Below are 24,980 nucleotides of genomic sequence, written 5' to 3' on the forward strand. Positions count from 1 at the left end.
TAATTGACAGAAGATAATCTGCAGTTATTTTATTTATGGATTAATGATTATGTGATCTTTCTAGGAGAAATTGCAGAAGTTAGCATTTGGTATTTTTTGCCCTGTCATGAATTATCTATTTGTTTAAGACTGCTGATCAGACATAACTGTTGGTTGGGTACAAACCAAACAATTAATCCAGACAAAAATCCAGAAGTTACTCAATAATAAAAAGAATAATAATCACTAATTAGCTTCTTCTTCTTCTGAAGTCATGTAGCATCAGTAAATGCTAGTGTGGTTCGAATGAGAGAGCGCCATAGTCTACGGTCAGCAGCAGCTCTTCCTCTGCAATTCCACTTCCTGTGATCTCTTTGATGTCGTCAAACCAACTCGCTGCAGGTCTTCCTCTCTTTCTCTTTCTGCTAACCATCCCTTGAATGATTGCTTTCTCAAGGCAGTGATGTCTGGTAACATGACCAAAGTAGCTGAGTTTCCTTGCGATTATGTTAGCCAGTATTTTCGACTCTTAGCTCCTTCTATACAGATGCATTTGTTCTCTTGTCTGTCCATAGTATCCTCAGGATCCTGTGGCAGCACCACATTTCAAAAGGATCCAATCTCATTTTATTTGCAGACTTCGTGGGTCAGGATTTGGAGCCATGTGATGCCACTGCAAAGGCTGTTGATCTCAGTAGTCTGACTTTGAGGGATGAAGGAAGTTGACTTTTCCATAGCTTGGTCATGTTTTGCATGATGCTTCGGGCCATTGCTAGTTTTCTTTTGATCTTTTGGGTGCAGTTCCCCTTTGCGTTATAGATAGATAGATGTTAAAAAGCTGTACAGATCAGATTCTGCCACAGATTTAATTCTCTGATGAGTATTTATGTCAGTAACCTTAAGACCACAATGCCATTTTATTCAATTTAATTCATTTATATAATGCCAATTACAATTCAAATTGTCTCAAGACACTTTACAGAACCCATATGCCTGAACCCCCAGAGCAGCCCTAAGGCAACAGTGGCAAGAAAGAATCCAACTCATTGACACAAGCAATCATTTTATTTGAAAAAAAGTGAATTGCTATGTACAGTACGTAAAAAAACATGAGATCAGTCCTAAATCATTTCTCGTCTTTTTTTTGCTTTTCAAGTTCATCTCATACGGTCCTGTCAGACACAACAGGAGGATCCACACGCTGTCAGAGCATTCCTGTACATCATTCAACAGAGCACAAATAAAAACATTTCACATCATCAGTGTTATCAGACCTAAACCAGTAGGCATCCTCTTGGTCTCAGGACACACACAATACATGTGTTGTATCTCTATGTGTCTATATGTCTTCAGTATTACAATTAATGATTCAGTGTTTTGTTTGTTTTTTCTGCTGACTATAGCGCCCCCTGTTGGACCACAATAGGAACTGGCACATGACTCCTTAACTCATGAACTGTGATCTGCTGCCACAGTAGAAGACGGGGGTTAAACTCAATCAAACACCCATTTAAGGATCTCTAATATGCAAGTCAAGGATAGAAGAAAGATTTCCAGAATTATTTCTGTTTGAGTGAGATCTGATATAACTTTCATCCATATATAGATCATCTATTTGGAGAGGAAAGGTTCAGGATTCATGTAGTCTAAGTGGGAGTTTGTTCCTCAGGGGTCTCAGCCCTTGGTTGAAGTGATTGCATAGCTCTGAGAGTCGGCTCCGGCCCTCTCAGGCCCGTATACTGTTAATACAGCAGAAATGTAACACTGAAGAGTCCACCAAAATGTAATCCCCATAGAAACAAAAATTACTCCAGTCATTTTAGCTCTATTGCTGAAACACAAATTCGAAAGCACTCATCCACTGAAGACATTCTCTGTAGCCCAGCTGTGTTGTACACATCACTTCATTCAGTTTTCAAACTGAAAAGAACTCAATTACAAGTGAAAAATAATTCAAGATGACAGATTTTCATTCATCATTTAAAGATTTTCCACAGATATAAAATATCCTCACTGAATCATTTGTATATTTCTCAAGTTTCTTTACATTTAAAATGTTATTAAACCAACATTTTACTCGGTGTGACATTTATAAGCACGTGCATCAACCTTTTTAACCATTTCAGCAAAAAACTGAAGCTCGAGCCAAACCAAAGCATGTTCATAAATGTTTATACACTAAGTGAAACATTGCTTTAACTCAAATTTAAGGTGTATACATTCCATATTTCTTTCATGATGCTGTTTTTAGCTACATTTTGTGCACAGGAGACACAATATCAAATGTGTTAGTCAAACAGCCACAACAGCAGGGAGTTGCTTTGTTCTCTTAACATTTTCAACAACTCGCAAAGCCCTTCACATAGAAGTTGCTGCATTACTTCTGCAAATGTTTCATTTCTGATACATTTATTAATGCATGCCTGATACATTTTTAATGGGATTCAATGGGACTACTTGATACATCTTTAATGAAGTTTTATGAACAGGGTTTTCCTCAGAATGAGCACTGACAGATTCTCATGAAGCAATGTCCAGAATGTTACGATGTCCTTTGATCAAAACAAATAAATACGACAAAAAATAACAACACATGAAACATTAAAATGAAGGAACTGAAACACGCTTACCAACACACACACACACATTCACTCGCACAGACTTAACATTTATATATGAGCTATGTAAGTTATTGTTGTCATTTCGGCTACAGCGTGTGACAGCAGTTGAGCGTCTTTGTTTTACTGGAGCAAAGCCAAATTCTGTAGCTCTGTTTGGCCCTCTGGGGACACCATACACTGTTATTGTACTAGAAGAGCTGGACACCCTTCTCTTCTTCTCCACTCAGCTTGTCTCCTCTCTCTTGCATTTAAATATTTCAGCACTAAGTGTCCACCGAGAGGAACAGAAGACACTCTGTGCCTTATTTCCGAGTCCATAGTGAGTGCAACACGTGTAAAAGTGAGACTCTCCTTCCTGTTTTCCTCCTGCTCACTGCACATGCTCCGTTAGCTGCCTCTTCATTCGCTCTCTTCTCCCAGTGTCCAAGCTCCCACATTATCGATGCAAAACAAGACCGTAGCACTAAGAGCGGTCATTGCAAAGTGTTTTGGCGACGTCGGATCAAGGCCGGGCGGCTGCTATAGCTCGCTGTGGCGCACAGGAGGCTCTAGCTTGTGTGATAGGGCGGTGAGGACCTTGTCGAACTTCTCGTAGCGCTCTGATTGGCTGCCCTCGGAGCCGCGGCTGCCCCACAGGAGACGCATCTGAAACTCCGTCTGGAAGATTTCGTGAATCTCTGCTCGCTCCTGAAATCCTGGAGAAAAGAGGAGAGAAGAGGATGTTACTCTATGCAGATGATACGGTATTTCATGATAGTTATGGTGAAATAGAGATAAGCAAAAATTACTGAAAATTATATAAATGGATAATAATGAATGAAAAAAAACTCATCCGTTATTGGCTGAATCAAAAAACTAACTAAAATAAACAAACCAAAAAAAGAAAACATGAGAAAAGTCTTGAAACATGTCTGTTCATCTATTCACAGTTCATAGTTTTTTTCTATTGTATTTAAAATAAAAAATCGATTCCTTTGATAAGAAAATATGTGGACATTTTTTACTGAGAGCTAATCTAATGTTGATAAAACATTTTTTGTATTAACTGATAAACCTTTAGAAATATAACCACATCAATGGAGGTAAGTGGAAAATAAAAAACTGCAAAATACATTTTAAAACGTCACAATTAAAACAACTAAGACAAAATAACCACTATAATAAATAACATTACAAAAAATAATTACATACAATAAATAACATGTGATCATTGAGGAATTCAGGCACTTTAAAATCAGGCATATTAAAAACAGGCTCTTTAACTATATGCACTTTATGACAGGTGATGCCTAGAAAACACTTTTCTGAAATAGTATCACTTTAGGGTAGGTTTAACCCAGTCAGTATTAATTTGTCATTGTCTTTCTTTTACTATATTGCTTTTAATACATCTGTAGCCCTGTATGTTTTTCTTTTATGTGTGGGACAACGGATGGAAATTAGCCTTGTGCTAAAGTCGGTGTATTTACTGCAACCTTGTCTAAACTATTATGAGACTGTATGTTCATTAATATGCACTGTCCCGTCCAAATAAATAAATTAAATCCACTAAAAAGCCTTTTTAGAGCTTACAACCGAATCTCACCATCTTCATTAGCATTTCAGATTTTTCTATTCTATTCTATTCTATTCTATTCTATTCTATTCTATTCTATTCTATTCTATTCTATTCTATTCCTCCTTTTTATGATCACTCATTACCACACAGAAAAACAAGACGCCATTATTTTGTCACTTATACTATTTTGAATATAAAGAAAGAAAGTTTCTGCTTAAATATAGTGATTGTTTCTCATTGCAATAAGTCGGTGGGGATACCAACATGTGTGTCTGATGATGGTTTAGAAACAGAGTTTCTCTTTAGTGCTCGAGAAAGGACACACAATTCAAAACTCTACTCTATAAATGAGCTAAAAGACGAATTGGGAACGTAACAATCTTAAACTCAACTGGTTTTAACCGTATAAAACAGTCATCCCCACTTGGGCTCAGAGAGGTGTTGATGAAAAGAGCAGACTGAGGTCAGCGTGATCGATAGCAGGACACAGCAGAAAACAGAGATGTGAGCTGATAGCTATCGACAGACTGTTCAATAAGGCAGTAATGGCCGAAAACCGGGAACCAATAGTGAGGTATTCAGAATCAATAAAATCAACAGAGTAACCACACGACCATTGCATCAAATCAGCAACATTGTGACACTGATGCTGAACACATTTGGTTTTACAGAAACAGTGCGAGATATATATAAAATTATTTAAACACATAATATGTAAACATTGTGAAAATATTTAAATCTATGAATATTACCATAGTTATTCAAACAACATATTTAGTGAATTAACTGCATGGTGTGTTTTACAGGTACTGGATCATAATACAAAATACTGGACGGTTTGAAATTTTGAACTGATGATAATGCTAGATATAAGTTCAGGGATCTCCAAAGTTATTACAAATCATCCTAAGAGGAACATGAATATCTCACCCTGCAATTTGGTCTCTGTGTTGGTTCTGTAGATTCCCCCGTGATGTGCGATGGTACGAGCTGCCTCTAGGTGGTACATGACCACATCCACTCCCACCTCCGCACTCTCCCAGGGCTCCAGAGTTTCCCCGAGAGCAACACCTCGCTCCAGTAACGACAGGACGGGAATGATGTGGGGGAAGGAGGTGTTTGACAGAGCACTGGATTCTGGAAGCAGAGGAGAGGTTTCAGTTGAGAGTTCTGTGAATAAATAAACACATTTTCTCAATATAACACACACCAGCAGCAGCTCGGAGCTCACCTTTGCCATCATTCATATTCTTCATGAAAGGTTTGAGTTTCTTTTCATATAGAATAGCTCCCTCTGTATGTCTCTGGCGTAAAGTTACCCACGTCTGCTCCAGGCGGGAAATCTAAAGTGACAAACGACACAACATAAATTTAAAGAATGCAGTAGACTCTAAACTTTAATGGCCTTGTTTCTGATACTGCTCTTACCTGCGGCAGCTCCAGGGCTCTCATCACAGCAGCAAAGCCGAACATGTTGCCCAGATTGCTTTTCAACTCTGCTGCTAATTGGATGGTCTTATGGAGCAGCGCCGCCCTCTCCTCTGTGCTCCCTGTGCAGCCGAGGAGGTCCACGGCCATCATGATGGACATGGTGTAGAACCTGAGGAGAAAGACGGGGCTATTTAATAAAACATTTCAATAAAAGTGAATTGCTGCTGATAGGAAAACTACCCTAGAAATTCACACTGTGGCAGACTGTAGCGATGTAGTGAGAAATGTGATCTGATAGAGCTTTTAGATGCTGATGAAATATACATTATTTAAAGCACTTTGCTGAATTATTCTACTTAAAGTTTATTGTGGGACAAGAGCAAAGTTAAGGTAGAGGCAGTCACGCAAAGCAGGTTTAACCCTCCTGTTGTCTTCATTTATGGGCACCAAAAAATATTGTTTCTTTGTCTGAAAAAAAATCCAAAAATTCTACAGAAAAACCCCCACAAATTTTGGAAAATTTGCAAAACCTTCAGGAAGAAAATTCCAATAATTCCTTAAAAGCTTCCCTTAAAAGTTTTATTTTTAAAAAATCCCCCAAATTTGGCAAGAAAATTCTTGTAAATATTTTCAACAAATTAGTAAAAATCTTCCAAAAAAATCCTAAAAATATCTAAAGTGATTACATATATATCAGTCAAACTTATAATATTCTCTTAAGAACATTCACAAAAAATCTACCAAAATCCAGTGAAATTCGCTGGATTTTGGTTGATTTTTTTGTGAATGTTGTTAAGAAATATTTTTAACATTTCTTTTTTTCCACCAAAACTTCAGAAGTTTCACCGTGAATTTTTTTTTTCCCCCAAATTTTCAGACTTTAAAACGAGTCAATTTTGACCCGCAGGACGACATGAGGGTTAAAGGAGTTCTTTTCCTTGCTGTTACATTGAGGAATATTTACAATCAAACTGATTTAATCACAGAGTCATGAAAAAGACTGTACCTCTCCAGCAGGTCGAGTCTGAGCTGGTGTCCGTGTGGTAGTGTCAGTAACTCCAGCCCTGAGGACACTCCCATCATCCTTTGCATTTCTGAGGACACACCTAATATTCTTGCAACCTGCCCAAGAGAAAAGAAAAAACAAGCATGTTTATTTGATTCTGTTTGCCTCCTTGTTAATGTTGTACATATGTCTTTGTTTGTGATTATGCAAGTCAGCATGAGGTAATGTGTGTTTAATTGCTTTTCTACATATGTGTACGTGTGTGTGCTTGGTTGCTGATTGCATGTATGTGAGCGTGTGTTTGTTTGTACCATGCAGTCCACCATGGTGATGTGTTTAGCTGCGGTCCTTGCATCCACCTCAGCCAGCAGCTCTTTGACTCTCTTCAGCACAGACATCTCCAGAGGCTTGTTCTCAGCCGGCATAAGGCAAGACTCGTACCTGCACAGGAACGATTACGCCACGTTAGGAAATACAGAACCACAACGGGACATGGGCACTGGCAAAGACTACTGGAAAAGGGAGTTGCAAAGAAAAATAGGTTAGAATAAGTTGCAAAAAGTCCCTTTCAGACATGGGATATGTAACATTGCTGGCTTCATTAAGTTGTTAATGTGTTGGCATTCTGTGATTGAGATATTGTCAGTTTTCTGTTAATGTTTCTCATGGCTTTATTCAGATATAACCATGACATGGACAGAAATATGAAATATGTATGCCATATTTGTCAGACATACAAGATCAAGTGACTTAGAATTCATAATAGCACTAACTAAACAAAATATCAACTCTAAACTAAAGCTAAGTTTATCAAACTGTCCTAATAACGAACAGCCTAGTGTATTTCTGACTCTATGTGTGTTGATAATTAACTACAGCAACATAAAGTGTATTTTCATTGTTACTTGGCTACTTGCTGTCATGTTTAGAGGGTTGCTGATAAGGTCATGTTTTTTATTAAGTTATGGGAGCACACAACATTGCCACTTTTGCAGATGTCTTGCTGTAAGACTGTAAAATTGAAAAATCTCATTAAAAAAAGGTTGACGTGACAGAAAAATATCTTTAACTTTAGCTAAAAGATCAGTAAAATAAAAATATCCCCACAGCTGTGATGGAACTGAGGACTCACTCACTTGAGGACTCTAATTATTAAACAAAAAGTGTGACGAAAAGTGCACAATGTCACTAATTTATAATTATAAGTAATTAATGAAGGTATTGCTGTTACACCACATATGTAGATGTGCACAATTCTCTTGCTTTGGTTGCTGTTAGTTGTATGTAACTTTTTAAAGAAAATCAGAGGAAAGACTCCTATAAACAGCAACAAAGCAAACTTGAGCTCCTACTATTGTTTAGTCAGAACTTGAATTATATTATTTATTATTTTAATAAAACAATGACTAGATGTCACTAAAATGTCAACTAAATAACCGTCACAATTTAATAACAACCCCCTTATAATTAGCTAAACTATAATAAAATGAGCTTGTTCCAAAATGGTTTTGATTGTGTTCTTTTTATTAAGTTGAGATAATCATGACAGATATTTATTTTTTGACAATATATCAACTTTTCTATGGAAAAATAACAGATTGTATTTGTCTCCGTGAAATCACTTTCAACTAAGTTCCCCATTACAAAAACACCTCTCAAAGGAAGTGTGTTAATTCCAGATCACATGACCTGTTCCACATGATGTCATTTCCTCCTGAAGAAAAGACTGGCCAGACTCCAAGGCTTTCTGACTTATTTAATATAAAGTAGTGTGACAAGATGCACAGTTTATAACTTTAAATAGATTGTAAAATCACAATAAATGTGCCAGCGTTCTCTAAGGGACAAACTATTCAAAGGTGAAATGGTCCCTAAATTACCACAAACATACTGTGTGGTGTCATTCCTGCTGTGCAATTTCATGTTAGTTATCTGCTGTCACATTTACTTTGCACCAATCCATCAACGGATAATATCAGACATGCTGATGCATCGGTCAGGCTCAATCTATCCTGACACAACATCAGCTGTTCTGTGGGATGAGATGTGCCGGTCACTGGCTCACTCTGGTGCCTCAAACATTAGGAGCCTCTTCCTGCATTTACTGCCAATTTCCTCAGTAGTGCTCACAGCAATTTAGCAATAATCCCCCTGCACCAGAATTTCACAGAGGACGCTGAGATATCCAAAGGTGCCGCCTGCACTATCGCTGCCGCCAGCTCAGTGTCTCTGACCATTTTCCTTTTACAAGCCTCATCTGCTGTGTCCTCCCATGGCGCAGTAAGCCCAATAAAATACAGTATCTGCTGCGTCTCTGACCACAGCACAAAGTCTGCCCTCGGGCCGTTTCCCACAGGATTACCAGCTGTTTACTCAAGCCTGTTTTCCAGTCGCTGTTCGCTCAGAGTGCGACTGCAGTGCCTGTCAAAACTGCTTCTCTGCTATATGTGTTTGCCCTCTATGACAAAATGTCAGCATGTGTATTGACCTTTGAATCGAATGTGTTTCAGCGAAGAGAAAGCTGAGCAACAATTCAGTCACAGGTGCAGGCAGGCGCAAAAAGGTAACATACATCACAGAATTCATTAATCCAGTTAGATTTGGCTCAGAATTCACTCCAACTACAGTGGGTTTTTTGACTACAAAGCATCCTGTTTCTACATCCTCCACATCAGCTGCCTTTTGGCTAGACTTTATCCTGTTACAGCTGCCTCACAGAGTCGTCTGGTCATCTATCCAGTGGGAATTCTTTCTATTTTTACGACACCCACCAGTCTGACTCAGCCTAAAGTCCAGCTTCTAGAAACTTACAGCACAATAACTCAGCCACATGTTTGGTCATATTTCTGTACCTACTCTTCCTCTTATGGATGACAATTCATCTTCCTCTGGAAACAACAAAAAGTTTGGACAAATGTTGGTAAAGAACAAGTTTGGAATCCTTTTTCAGTGTTTCGTACCTGGACGGCCTGAATGAAGAAGCTGTCTCCACCTGCGGAGCGCTGAACATCCCCTCTCCTTCCTCTCTCGCTCCCTCCTCCCTCCCTTCCTCCACTCGCAGTCGCTCTACATAGCTCTTAGCCGGAGGTTTGGGAGGCCCGGAGGGACACGGTCTGAGGTCACAGTAGCTCCCTGCTGTTTCTGAGGAATGCGGCTGGTAGCTGGGATGATGGGCGGGTGAGGAGTGCACCGAGTGAGAGGTGTGAGCTGGAAACTCTGCAGGGTTGTTACTGGCTGAGGGGCTGAGCTGGGGGTCGCTGGAGCGTCGCATCACGGGGGAAGGAGGGACGACGGCCAGGACCCGTCCGCCTGAGTGGGCTCTCTGCCTGGTGACTGAAGAAAAACAGAAAGAGGAGCATTAAAACTAGTGACGGGAAGTTCAGCTCTTTTCAGAGAGCCGCTTCTTTTGGCATGGCTCCCAAAGAAGAGCCGGCTCTTTCGGCTCCCAATCTAGCATTATTTGTAGCCTCATTTTTTAGCCTAACCTGGCAAATATAAATGATTTATGCATTGATAAACCCTTTTGCATTCAGTGTTTTTATGAGAAGCCTCATGATTGCCTCATTTTGTGGATTTGTTCTGTTACAAAAGCAGGCATTCTTTCTTTTGTTTAATATTTTAATCAAACTATTTTGCACAAAAAACAAATGAACAAACCCACAGAACAGAAACAGAACAAAACTTGTTTTTTAAACAGTATAAAGACCCTCAGTGCAGGTTCAGAAAAATCAGATGCCTGAGCTTGGATGGTCTGACAGGATTTCTTGTTTCGGTGAGTATCTGCCCTGTTTTTGAGAAGATTTTCTCAGATGGAACAGAAGTTGCCACAACACACAGTCTCTCCTCCATCAGCTTCACCAGGAGGATGAAGACTGAGGCCTCGGCCTGCCACCAGCTCAGTGGGTCATCTGCAGGTTGGATGAGGGGCTCCTCTAGATATGTTCTCACCACTATTACACCATGAGCTGCAGGATTTCTCCTTGCAGCATCTCCTGTAGCTCTTTCATCAAAGAGCGTCCACACAGCAGAAGTCTGAGGCTCCTCCTTCACTTGGCCCTCTGATGGTGGAGGTTTTCTGGCTGCTGGGGGACATTTTGCCGCTATACCTGACTGAGTGTCCCCCTCTCTGCTATCACATAATGGTATGATGCTATATCCTCACATGTGACTGGCTGTATGGTTACCATGCTGTCAATCAAAACAAAGTTTTGCCGTGAGCGGAGCTGAGCAACTAAGTTCTTTGAGCCGCATCTTTTGTGCATGACACATCACTAATTAAAATCTCTAAAGACTGTGATTTTGAATTGATGCATCTGAATCCATGTTTGTCTCTGGCACTTACTAGCACTGTACGCAGGAGATAGTGGAGCTTCTCCAACAGGTGACAAGGGGCAGCGATACTCCTGAATCTGGTCCATGCTCATCGCACAGTTCCGCATTGCATCTTTGTGGTGGTGGATTGTCGACGGACTGCAAAAAGAGCAGATTTACAGTGTTAAAAATCTTCGAGTCTGGATTTAAAGTATATCAGGATACTGAAGGGAACCTCACAAAGCAGGAATGGTGTGATTAAGGATGTAAAGGTTGATTATTTCAGGGTGAGAGAAAAGGGAGACTTTCAGTTGGTGTGACTGTCGTGGTGAACACATTATTTGTTATTTCTAAACTAAAACCATGTTCTAGACTTAGAGGCAGGAGCAGAAACATGTAGAACAGTAAAAATATTGAGAAAATAAATACTTAACTGAAATTTATGACACTGGAAGCTGTTTTGACTAATCATACCCAAATATTTTTTCCAACCGTCTTTGCTTTCTAAAGCCAAGTGTGTCCTTGGCACTGATATTTCATTCTACACTCATTTCCATTTCATAATCTCTATGAGGCATAACATTTACTTCCACTGTACACAACATATTCATCTGCTCCTCCTCTCAGATTCGACTCAATTTCAAGTTTCAAACAGCCTCGTTCCATTTGAAACTTGAGCGATCCGGTGAACGAGTCATTTGTCGACGAGGGCTTGATGCTCATTACTGGGGGGGAGGTGCTGATGGTGTCTGTGAAGTGAGGGGAACTGCGGGAATGTGGGAGGTAAGTGCACTAGTTCAGTGCTCAACAACGACACAAACACAGACACACAACCTGCAGATGGGCACAGGTTCCGGCTCTGGTTCTGGTTGTGCCACTGGTGTCTCAACCGGACTGGGACTGTCTGAGTCACTAATCATGTGTATGACACAAAGCAACAACGAAACAATGATGAATTTAACTGCGAATAAAGAAACGCCAGGTTAGCTGTTATGTTTTTAGGACAGAAGCGCACCTCCGCTCATCTCCTCTCCTGGCTCACCTGTGAGGTATCATCTTCTCCGTCGTCAGCCCGTCGGTCATGGTGACGCTCCTCCTCTTGATGTACGCTCCCCTCTGACTGGACGGCGAGTAGGCCAAGCCCTGCTTGCTGTTGGAGAGGGCGAACGTGGCCTCCAGGTAGCGCAGAGGAAGAGTTCTGCTGACTGGACAGTAGATGTGGACAGTGCTGGATTGGGAGACCGGTTTACGTTGGCCCACGTAAAACCGCACGAGTTCCTGGACCGAGTCGAAACTATCAGACTCCAGCATATACTGCACCTGATGATGAAGATACAACAGAATGCAATAAAACAAACTGCCTGAAATTAGAGGAAACAGGCTCTCTTTGTTGTCTGTGGTTCCAAATTTCTTGGAGTGAGGAGCAAAAAAATCCTGCTGTTCCTTTATAATCCTGTGCACAGCGCTCAAAAACCTGTAGTGATCTAATAGCTGCTTTGAACACATAAAGAGGAAACAGACTTCAACAAGCAGCGAAGGAATTAAAGCTCGGAGGCAGAGCGGGTAGCAGAATCACAGCTGGTCATCGCGCTACACCTGCGCCAAATTAGCCTACACATGTAATTATCTCAATCATTAGAGGGAATAAGAGAAAATAGGCCATTACTCAGATTTAAGTAAAACCACATTCCATTCAGATATATCGGCACAGAGATCCAGTGTGCCTGCTGGTTTAAAAGAGTCTATTGAACTGAAATATCAAGGAGGACAATGAAATGGACTGTTCATGTAGTTTTTGCAGGTGACTAATAACATTAATGAAGGCCAGTATTTTCTCACAGAGACGTCTGAATGGAACAGAGCCATTGTTAATGTGATTAGTTACACTTGTGCTTTTCCTGAAGAGTCTGGTGAGCTGCTTTGGTTCCATTCACATTAATGTTTTCATTTTAATGCATTATATACAGCTGAAAATGCACATCACATGACCGTTCATGTACACTGGGGAGGTATCTGCCAGCGTAAAAAGGATTCAGAGTATTTCACTCTGTTTTGGGTTGTGGATCTGCATGTGGGTCAATATATAATTGCAGGACTTTTTGTAACATAGTTGACAGGTATCATAGTTGACATTTTTACTATTTTCAGGCCTATAAATGAACATGGCCGCCTATAACCAAACACCACATGGCATTTTTACAGAAAGATTCTTCTAAATATTGTAAATACAATTGAGTAAAATTGAAATTGAAAGTTATTTCTAAAGATATTGTAGTAAACCTGTTGACTACTTTATAATAAATAAGTCAGAAAGCCTTGGAGTCTGGCCAGTCTTTTCTTCAGGAGGAAATGACATCATGTGGAGCAGGTCATGTGATCTGGAATTAACACACTTCCTGGAGAGGTGTTTTTGTAATGGATGACTTAGTTGAAAGTGATTTCTTGGACGCAGATACAATTTGTTATTTTCCATATAAAATTTGATTAGAAGAATTAGAAGGTGGTTGTTATTAAATTGTGACGGTTATTTAGTTGACATTTTAGTGATATCCAGTCATTTTTTATTAATAAGTGATTGTTTCCATAATAAATAATTATGGAATTTGTAAACACATGATCATAATGAACATAAAAGACATTAGTTTTGTTTTTTTTTTACTTCTAATGAAAATATATTCAAGATACATCCCATGGACTTCAAAAGTCCCTCAGTTATATATTGACCCATATTCATCTGCTGCACAGCAGTTTGTTTACATGTATTAGGCTGACTGGAAGCTCAGCAGCTAAATGCAACGGCCGATTACCCTGTTGGACCATTATATGAATGACAGTAAGACATTTCAGTTTGATGGTTGGCCGCATTTATGGGAAGCAGAGTCTGCAGATGAGGAGCTATATCAAATTCGAGACAAGACTGAGAATGGAGACATAAAGACAGACGAGACATTCTGAGGGAAAACATAGTCTGGGAAACTGGGGGTTAGTGATGTACGGATCCTGCTGACAAAGTTTTAAACAAGTTACAGAAACTGTGTGTGCAGGAGGCCTGGCTGTAAGCCACCCTCTTTGTTTCTCATTCAAAAACACACAAACATATACTGGAAAGTTGAAGTTTTCATCTGTCCTGTCTGTCAATAATCTGCATTACCAAACTAAAAAGTAACTTACATCTACTAAACATCACTCTGCAGCCAGATTCTATTTTCTAAGTGACAAGTAGCAACATGCACTGGCAGAAGAGTGGAAGAGGACACAGAAAAACATTGCTGTTCAGAGTATTTCTATAATATAATCCTTTAGTCCTCCTGTTGTCTTCATTTACAGACACAAAAAAAATATTGTTTCCTTGTCTGAAAAAAATCCAAAAATTCAGCAAAAAAATCCCCAAATTTGGCAAGAAAATTCTTGTAAATATTTTCAAAAAATGAGTAAAAATCTTCCAAAAAAAATCCTAAAAATATCTAAAGTGATTCCATATATATCAGTAAAAATTCTAATATTTCCTTTAAGAACATCCACAAAAAATCAACCAAAATCTACCAAATTTCACTGGATTTTGGTTGATTTTTTGTGAATGTTCTTAAGAATTTTTTTTTTTAAACATTTCTTTCTTTTCCACCAAAAAATGTTGAAAAATTTCCCAAAAATGTTCAAAATGTGGACATCAGAAGTTTCACTGTGAAAATATATATTTTTTCTCCACATTTTCAAACTATAAAACGGGTCAATTTGATCCACAGGACGACACGAGGGTTAATTGACTATCTCATACCAAAGACACACAACAGATGTAGACGCCTGGTAAAGCCGAACGATACTACAACAAGGAAAAAGTAGTACAAAGTGCTGGATATCTGGTTTGCTATGACTTCTGACGCACCAACACATGCTGAACAGAAAGCCATACACAACCTCACACACGGAAACAAACACACTTTTTGGACCTCTGAACCTCTAAAATGAATCCAGCATCCTTGTGTTTCTAAAACTGTCCATTTTCCCTTTCAATAATTCAGATGGAGTTTCTGAAAATCCTCACCCTGGAGGCAGTTTTTCTTTTTTGTGATCTACAGCCGCATTTGGACAAAAGGCCAAAACGCACAGAAAAGCGAAGAAACCCCTGTGAAGGTCTTAAACACTGCTGGTGGCTGACTTGTTTGCTATTGTGGTATTAAATAAACTAGAGCAAGCAGACTAACAACTGCGGTAAATCTTTTCCTACCATCCTTCCTGCCTGCAGAATATAAAGTAAATCCATAACACCACAGGTTTAATAAGGTAAAAGGGACCACAGGTGAGCATTTTAGAAACAATAGGCTTTAAATGATGAATACGTACCTTCGTCTCATTGGATTTGACCAGGACTTTACTGATCTTGAAGTGCAACGCCTCATTATCCCATCGACAGGTCAGAACGTAGTCGCCCACACTGGTCAGAGAGTCACGAACCAGGAAATCTCCGTTACGTAAAACCAGAGTCTCTGACACCTAGACAGAGAGAAAAAAGTGGTTTAAATGTACAAAGTAAGAGGAAAAAAAGCTCCAAGCACACAAAGCATAAAGCAAACTTGGATGACTGAGCCACAGCCTGCGTGTGAACATTTTGTTTCTGACACTTTGACTGCTGAATAATTGAATTTAGAGAATGGTGATTATTTATAACAATGCCTCAGGACAGTTTGTGTTGCTGAACAAACATCTCTCTCACAGCCAGACTGTCTCTGTTATGCACAGTTTGAATTGGCAATGATGGATAAAAAAAAACGCCACAGACAATGGCTGTAATGACTTTCTAAAGATACATTTTATGGAGTTCAGCATTGTTGTAAAAATGAAACTTGTTTTGAATTTATCGACAAAACAAGCAATCCAGAAAAGCAATGTCCCCTTCACTGCGAGTGGAACAGCTTCGGGCTGTACATCACTGCAGATGTGTGTCTGGTTTCTGGGAGAAGAGATCACAAATATTGATGTAATAGCCGTGTAAGTAAAGGAGAAACATATCTCAGACGGTGCAGCATCTCCTTTAAAACTACCTGCAAAGAGGTTGCTGTTGAAAGCAGAACGTGTGAAGCTTTAAATTCATTCAACTTAGGAAACCACGCATGAAATATGCACTGCAAAACAGCCCAAGGTAAACAGTGTCACTGACCAGCAGGAGGCAGCAGATACACAGATCAAAAGCTCCAAACAAGTGTAGGCTCTTCTTATCTGGCTCATTTTCAAATATAATTCTGTTGAGCTGCTTTTTTATCTGATCCCTTGCTGAATTGTAGAATAAACTACGCTTTGTGCTGACAGTTTAGGAGAAAATGTGCATAAAATAATACGACTAAAGGTAATCCTACATTGGGCTATTCACCTGTGAAGATATTAAAGTCTTAACTTCAGAAGGAAGTTAAGATCAGAAGGAGGAAAGGGATCAGGAAGGAGGATGGGATTTAGGAAAGCTAAAGTACAGTAGCGGCCCACAGGGTGTGTGTGAGATCCAGTCACTAAGTATTGTTTTGGTTACCAGGGGGCTGGGGGTTTCCCCAAGTTTACTCTGGGGCACACCATGAATAAATGAATATTTTATGTAAATTATAAGAGGAAAGACTCACAGATGGCTGATTTGAATCCGTGTCTGTGTTTATGTGTGTGTGAAAGAGCGACAGAGGTTGATCAGGCGACAGCGGCACCGTCTATGAACGAGGACCCTCCACATGTGCATGAAGTGTGTGTGTGTGTGTGTGTGTGTGTGTGTGTGTGTGTGTGTGTGTGTGTGTGTGTGTGTGTGTGTGTGTGTGCGTGTGTTGTGTGTGAGTATCCCGGACTGCTGTTGTGTGTCTCTGTGTATCTGCGTCTTAGTCACCAGCTGTGAAATTCAATTGCGTACATCAGCAACACGCGCAGCTGTCTGTTTGGCAGAGTTTCCCCTCCTTCTGAACGCTAAAGCAATTTCTACTGAGCTGTGACAGATGATGGGATTCATTAATCAGTGTCATTCTGTGTGTAAAGCATTTAAACTGTGCTTTCAAAGCCAGAGATGTTGGCCAAGCGATCGCTCAACTAATACTGCTGGTTGACAACCACGTCAAGCCACACAAAACATTACTATACTGGGTATTTAGTCTCATTGAATTCTGACTTTTTAATATAAAATGTGGGAGGTTGAAATACAAACTGTAGGAGTAATAAATCATATTTTGTTTTAGAAATCATTTATTCATAAGTTACTTCGCTGCAACAGGGACTGAGAGACTGAGATGTGAAGTTTAACTTGAAGTTTTTCATTCATATCTTATGGACGTGCAATATGAATGCAGTCATGTGCACACGGCTATTCTATTCTATTCTATTCTATTCTATTTAGGGATGTCCAATATTGGCTTTTTTGGCAAGTAACCGATATGCCGATATCGTCCAACTCTCAATTTCCGATTCCGATATCAACCGATACTGATACCGATATATGTGGGCTATTTAACTAATGTTAGGCAACATCACATATCTCCTGTCATGGAATTAACACATCATGTCTAATTTTATTGTGATGCCCCATTGGATGCATTCTCAGATGCAACACGGCTTTCTAAATGTAAACATTGTCTGTGCAAAATAAGAAAACTACTTTAACTTAAGTTATGGAAAAAAATGTTTGTTTTAAATTGTCTCAAACACCAGTTCACACTCTCCCTCTCTGCCTCCCTCTATGAGTCTATTACAATGTGGCAACTATACTGTACAATTTTGAAAACTGTTGGCAAAATCCAGGCATTATTTTATCGGTTTTCATGATAGATAAAAAAAAACAAACAAAAAAAAAAAACGATATCGACCGATATTACATTTTTATGCCAATATCGGCCCATCAATATGATCGGACATCCCTAATTCTATTCTATTCTATTCTTTGATAACAAAATTCCTGATTGTTTTCGTTCCTGACAAGTGATGGAAAATGCTTAAGCTATTTTTTAAATGGAAAGTACAGTGCATTAGCTCAAACACAATGATGATTATTTTCATATCTGGTAATTTTTTCATTTAATGCATTAAGAGTTAAGCCTAAAAACACCAATTGCCCAAATAGGATTGGAAAATTGCTTGGTCTGTTCAAACTCCTGAAGATATTCAATATTCAATGACAGAGAAAAGTAGCATTTATGAACATGGAAGCATCCATTCAGGACTTCTAGTGTTACTGTGCAAAGATTGTGTGGTGTTCGTACCTCTCTGGGGATGTGTCCATGGTACCAGCCATGGCTCCTGATGTCAGCAGGGCTCAGTTTCAACTCCTCCTCTAGCTCCTTACGAAGTTTCTCCGGGGGAGACTCCAGCAGATACTTCTCCTTGGAGAACTGATAAGAGACGAGCGAGAGAAGAAAACAAGGTGGTGAATTTGTGCTTTGGACTCTTCGCATGTAGCTGCGTACTTATACAGACACAATCTATATATAACTTTGATTTATTCCGATAAATCCCATTGAGCTTTATTCACAAAGAAGATTTGTGGACATGAATGCATCTATAAAACTGAGTAATACAGATAATCCTGCTACTGTAGTACAACAGAGCGTCTTTTACAGAAATGTGCACAGACTTGCACAAAAACACACACCTGTGTTACAGAAGGCAACACTGCAGGGAAGCGTCACTGCGCGCTGCCTTCCACACAAACACACACCCACTCAGTGAGACACACACACACACTCACCAGAAACAATCCAATCGACCCTGACCTGATTACTAAGAGGAAGAGATCATCATGAGCAAGCTCTTATTGTTCCATGTACTGCAGAGACCTAGCTTTAGCCTTTAAGTGTGGCCACTCTGGACGGCTTGTAATGATGCCAAACACACACTCACACACACATTAATGCACCCAATATACACACAGATAGATATATAAATACATATGTGCTCTTGAGCTTTGTATTGGTGATTATTGAGACCTCTGCACTCTTTAATTCTCAAGGGCAAGAGAGAAAACTGTACAATAAATAAGTTCTTCATTTATCTTGCATTTATCCACAAAGCTACACATGCTATTCATCAGGAACTCGACACGTTACATCAACTACTAAATAGAGTGTCTACTCAAGTACTATTTGCTTAAGTAAGGAAGAAAAATGGGAAATCCCACAATGGGACGCTGATGCTATGCGAAGACACCATAAGAACTGATGACTGCGGAAAGACTGAGTTCAGACAAACAACCTAAGATGATTAAAACAGCGGCCGCGCACACACACAGATGCGAGCGCACAAACTCTTACACAAATATACACAAAACAGAGAAATCCACACAGGAATAAACAGTGAAAGGAAACCATCTCGACTCTGCCAATATGAAGAGAAATGAGACTGGAGACCAAAATAAACAGTAAACAGGCTTGTCGCTAAGGCTGGTCCCATCGCTCCTCCTAATATTTTCCCTCCATCAGCTTCTCTCTCGCTTTGTTTTCGGGGTCAGAGTTTTTTTCCCCACTTTCTCTCAATTAGATTTTTTCCCTCTTGCCCGTACTTCCTCTTCTTCTTCTGTCCCCACAATCAAAAAGTTTCCCAGTTTGCAGAATGTTTGCAACGGAGTGAGAGGATGGGAAACTGTGATGATCAGTGTGCACAGTGTGTTTCTGCCTCCCTGTGTGAGTGCGATACGATGAGCCGAACATTCGATTTTATCGTCTCCAGGTCACTGCGAGATGAAATTATTAACTTCCTCCACTTCTCGCTCCTCTCCCCGTCTTTTCTGCCTCTCTTCTCCAATCCTCCTGGGAAGATGGGAGGAATATCAGCGCCGAGGCTCACTCTCCCAGATTAGATTTGAGGTGTGTGTGTGTGTGTGTGTGTGTGTGTGTGTGTGTGTGTGTGTGTGTGTGTGTGTGTGTGTGTGTGTGTGTGTGTGTGTGTGTGTGTGTGTGTGAAGGGGAGAAGAGGCCAATAAAAGAGCAGAGGGGTCAAGTGTGCAGTTATTGCTTTTCCTTGTCTCCCTGGAAACCCAGGAGAGGCCTGCCACTGAACTCATGCTCAACATTGAACGTGGTGTATATATGCGCGTGTGCGGATATATGAAGGGTTATGAGGCAAATTGAAATGTCAACAGGCCTCTATTTATGATACGGTTCATGGAATAGGCTCACATCAGAGGAGACACGCTGACAGAAAGACCGAAAAATGGACAGACAATAAAAAGTGGTTTGACAAGGACATGCAAAGACACAGAAATGATTTATTCCCTGTGTTGAAATATCTGAATAACAAAGACATAATATGTCCCATGCACACACTAGTACTCATCTGTCTAAATCATCATATGTTAATATTGCAGCGGAATTCATCTCTGGGTGCTGTTTGTGGACCTTTTGTGTCCTGAGCACTCACTTCGCTGGAACAACACAACTACAGACGATACTGTATGTGAGCCGGAGCTGTGGGGGGCAGAGATGAAGAAGGGACACAAGAGCTCAGGAAGGGCGAGAAGAAAGAGCAGAAAATTCTATTTAGGATAAATGTGGTACCTGATGACAAAAGGGAAAGACACAAAGGAGATGAGGACAATGGAAGACATTGACAAAGCCCGATATGATATTACTGCTATAGTTACAATGGCTAGGAGTCACTATGCTGAGTCCTTGGCTGCCATGGCACTGTAGGCCTGTTGGTGTGAAAAGAAGAATACAGTAGCAGTAACTGCAGTGACTGTGTGCTTCTGCTACTAATAAGGGTCAATATATAATTGCGGGACTATTTGGAACGGTTATTTAGTTGACATATTAGTGACATCCAGTATTTTTTAATTAATAAGTGATTGTTTCCATAATAAATAATTATGGAATTTGTAAAGACATGATCATAATGAACATAAAAAACATTAGTTTTTTTCATTTTTAATAAAAATGTATGCAAGATATATCCCATGGACTTCAAAAGTCCCTCAATTATATAGTGACCCGGTCATTCTTCTACTACTCTTGGGCCTATTATATTATGTGTTCAAAGTAGCACTTCTTACATATTTAGTTAACTGTTAGTACCATTACTATCATATTATTACCACTATTACTACTATTACTGATGCTAGTTATCAAGTTCCTGCAACAATTAATAGCCCACTTCTTTTGTTACTATTTCTGCTATTCCTATAAACACAATGGCTAATGTTACTTCCACTGTTAGCATTACAAATTTTGCCATTACTACTTTAAGGCCTGATACTGGTATTAACATAGCCATAAATACTACTTGTACTCAGAAACTGTATATAGACCGACATAGCCTTGATATTTGAAAAGTAAACATGAAAGTGACTCAAACCTGTATTAGTTCTGACAGCCAGCAGGGGGCGATTCCTCTGGCTGAAGTCTGATTGTATAGATGTTGACTAGAAAATGACCCGACTTCTCATTGGAGTTTTTACCTCAGTAAACATTGTTCGAATGAGTTTATGGATTCAATCACCAGTTTCACGTCTCCTCCAGCACAGTATGATGTTCATTTTGCAAATTATGATTAAATTTAGAGTAAAATAGATGACAAAGTCGAGTGTGTTTTAGGGCTTAGGACTATTGCCAATGTCAATGCAACGTAATAGCAAATTTTTAATACTTTAAAATACTACCCTACTACCACTAGTTTGTGTCCAAGCTTAGTATTATCTGGCCTATGTGTTCTATTTTAACTGTCTTTTCTCTCCTTGTGTAAAGAACTTTCATATCCTGTATATAAACCACTTTAAAAAGTCACTATTTCTGCTACAACTGGGAGCAATAAATTCTTATTTGCTACTATAGCTGTTGGTTTTGTGATGATTACCATTTTCCATTTACAGCATAGCAGTGTCTATTTCATGTGGGTCTAGTAGAAGCTCACCAGAACAAGAACAGATTTAATTGCAGGATGTGTATACAGTGAGTATGGCTTCGTCAACACAACAGGCCATACAACGCTGCAAAAACTGTCAGACCAAAGCACAGAAACCAGTTGAATTATTTGCCAACAGGCGGACAGACAGCAAGGATAACAGAAGCCGACGCGCAGCAGAACAGCCGGAGACAGACAGACAAAACAAGTAGCATACATAAAGACAAGACATGAGACATTCAGGAAGGCACAGAGGCAGACCGACAGACAACAGAAACTCATTAATGTAGACAGAGAGGCAGACATGCAGGAAGACAGGTAGCCCATTAGCGGATGAGAGAGTTTAGGCAATTTAGCAGCTGATGCAGGACTTTGCTTCCCCAGGGAGGGTGAGGAGAGGGAAACTGATTGGTGTGCGTGTGTGTGTGTGTGTGTGTGTGGGTGTGTGTGTGTTCATCCGTTTGTAGGCATGTGTGCATATGCGCGAGTTGTACATGGGTGCCACTATTAATGGATTGTACAAATTTTGGGGGGTGAGGATTGAGGAAAAACAGTAACACCAGGTTAAACAAAAGAGCACAGAGAGAAACTAAACTATATGGGTGGAGGGCTGATGTGTGAAAATGAGTTATAGATAACAACGTGGTGTGATCTATCACCTCATTTACACCAATGTGCACTTCAGCCTTCCTTTCCTGCCAATTAGAGGGTTTTGTCTCATGACATCACCACAGCCTCCCTGAGTAAAAACTGACACCGCGATCACTCAGTAAGAGGAAAAAATGAACCACCTAAAAGGAGAATAAATGAAAGGGATGATAATGGGGAGAAATTCTAAATATATGCACATATTTATACATATATTATACACACACACACACACTCTTTTTGGCATGTTGTGCGTGTGTGTTACTGTGGTTCTTTTGGATTTGCTCTGTCTGTTCCACACTGAATTGGTTATTTTCTATGTTTATTACTCCATCCAGTATTCATACTGGTTGTGTTATTTTCAGTACAAGTGTTTTCAGCAAGAAAATATCTCAATCTTATTGATCGCTACAGCAAGATTCAACTGAAAGTAACCGTTTTCTAACTGGAACAAAGCCGTCTTCGCGCACGGAAGTCAAAAAAATATACAGCTACAAGTATTTACAATGCAGAACTCAGTGGGGTAGAGTGTTAACTCTGGCACAAATCAGCATGTTGTTGTTAGCAGCTGAAATAGCTTCTGTGCTAATTCTTGTTGAAGGAGCACCATGCCAAGTACCTTGAGCAATTCAAAGCAGTGTAACTAAAAAAAAAAAGTCCAAAACAAAACACACAACTCCAAGAGTGAAGGCATCAGTGAGAAATGAAATGGAAAATATCGGCTGACAAGTATTAAAAAAAAAAAAAAAAAAAAAAACCTGCTTGGCAAGTCTTTGGCATTTACCAGCATGGATGTAAAGTGAAGGAAAAAACAACAGAGGAACACATTCCAAGGGGGAAAAAAAAGCAGCAACAAAAGATGAATGCATTCTAAACATGCTGCAGCACTCGGATCTGAGCTCACGTCAGAATGCACCTTCTTTCTCTTTCTGCTAGTGGGCTAGCCTCTAACCCTGTTGTCATGGTAACACCCTGAGTTGTGGTGGCGGTTGGGGGTGTTTTGGGCGGGATCCCTCCTCCTGCACAGACACACGAACAGACTCGGAGGTCAGAGGTCCGATTCCTGAAGAACCGTCGCTAGCCCCGTGTCTCCTCTCTCGTGGGGCGATAGAGACCTGGATTATTGCATGAAGACCCTTGAATCCTCCTATCTCCTGTTACACACCCCCTCACACACTGGCACGTACACATTATGGGGGTTTACGTGTACGTACTTGGCCGATATCACCCCTCTCCAGACAGCTGTAATCCCTCTGTGCCCTCCAGCCTGATTCCCTCTGTTATATTCACACCGGCTCTCATGGGTGCAGTAGTCTTTGAGTCACATGTAAAATGATACGAGCATTAGAGGGAAGCGCCGGTAACATTAGACTTCTTTTATTTACCTTTTTTTTCTCAGCAAGGTGAGGGTGGAATTAAATCAAAGCAAATTCAACTGCTTCTGCAATGATGCAATAAGGAAAGCTCAAAAGTGGATATGACTCGTACATTTTCTCCAAATAGAAAGTGAAAAAGAAAAGCGGCTCCAGTATAATGTGAAGAGGATTGTGCAAATGTTTGGACCAATGTTCAGTGTGCAGTCAGAGACACAGAAAAAAAGAAGAAGTTATTTTTACAGTAAAATTCTGGCAGCTGTGGTCGCCAGAATGCTGTCGAAAAATTAAGGTAAAACATTTTCTTCATTTAAGGTAAAGAAATGCATTGACACTGTTGAGTTCACAGTATGAAAAAATGTGCTTCAATCCATATTTTACAGTAAAAATAAGCTTTACCATTTAAAAACTTGACAATTGACATGAAAATACCATATAAAATAAAGTATGTGTGATCTATTATAAATATTACCGTATTTTTTCACTATCAGCACGAGAGTTTGTGTATTTAACATTAAATATATGTATTTTTAGCCATGATGTGGTTCTAGATGCCATTAATATTAAACATATGTCCATTATTAAAACAAAGGTACATCAATTTGACAGGTATAAACTATAATTTTTACATGAAACAAATCAGCACAACAATATGTACATCTGTGAAAAATTGTATTCTTTTGAGAAATAAATGCAAAAATTGCAGTATTGATTTGCGTTTTTCCATTAAATAACTGTGCAAGAGTGAAGAAAAGTATTTTTTAAGAGAAAAAAAATCTAAAAAATACAGTTTTCTTCTAATTACCTTGTTTACGGTGATTCAGTGTTGCATAAACCGTATCAAACTGTTTTATAGTTTACAGATTTTTATTGTCATGGTTTGACAGTTTTTCACAGTAAAATATACATTTTTTTTACACTATTAAAGAAAGGGGATCAATACTGTAATATATAGTATAATCTTTGAGTTAATTCACCTGCAGTTTAACTAAAATTCTGCTCAAATTAAAAAAAAATTCTGTTTTTGAATCATTTCTAATTTAGCCTGAACTCTACCTGAGCCACTGCAACCTTTAACAAGCCTGAACTCTCATTTACACACACACTTACATATCACTCATATAAATAAGCAGAACATCAACAATAAACTTTGAATTCAACAATTAGCACTTAAAGAGCCAACATGATGCACATTTATAGCTTCA

The 24,980-nt window shown here is 39.5% G+C and overlaps 1 protein-coding gene across 2 annotated transcripts in view; it reads right to left on the bottom strand.

Annotated features, from left to right (window-relative positions):
• Window positions 1–1,029: 1,029 nt before the first annotated feature.
• Window positions 1,030–24,980, bottom strand: part of sh2d3ca (SH2 domain containing 3Ca) — a 68,373-nt gene continuing 44,422 nt past the window's right edge. The window contains exons 5-16 of one of the 2 annotated variants that reach the window (XM_055004077.1): window positions 18,124–18,252; window positions 15,248–15,397; window positions 11,949–12,226; window positions 11,741–11,818; window positions 10,938–11,065; window positions 9,556–9,928; window positions 6,907–7,036; window positions 6,596–6,711; window positions 5,587–5,758; window positions 5,390–5,501; window positions 5,089–5,295; window positions 1,030–3,295 (exon numbers count right to left, since the gene is read on the bottom strand). In XM_055004077.1, coding sequence (XP_054860052.1) covers window positions 3,120–3,295; window positions 5,089–5,295; window positions 5,390–5,501; window positions 5,587–5,758; window positions 6,596–6,711; window positions 6,907–7,036; window positions 9,556–9,928; window positions 10,938–11,065; window positions 11,741–11,818; window positions 11,949–12,226; window positions 15,248–15,397; window positions 18,124–18,252 — 2,049 coding nt within the window. In that variant the 3' untranslated portion in view covers window positions 1,030–3,119. The remainder of the gene's footprint in view (window positions 3,296–5,088; window positions 5,296–5,389; window positions 5,502–5,586; window positions 5,759–6,595; window positions 6,712–6,906; window positions 7,037–9,555; window positions 9,929–10,937; window positions 11,066–11,740; window positions 11,819–11,948; window positions 12,227–15,247; window positions 15,398–18,123; window positions 18,253–24,980) is intronic. The other variant, XM_055004078.1, reaches the window with a different exon arrangement.

Source organism: Amphiprion ocellaris, chromosome 17 (assembly GCF_022539595.1).
Source record: "Amphiprion ocellaris isolate individual 3 ecotype Okinawa chromosome 17, ASM2253959v1, whole genome shotgun sequence".
Classification (NCBI taxonomy): Eukaryota; Metazoa; Chordata; class Actinopteri; family Pomacentridae; genus Amphiprion; species Amphiprion ocellaris.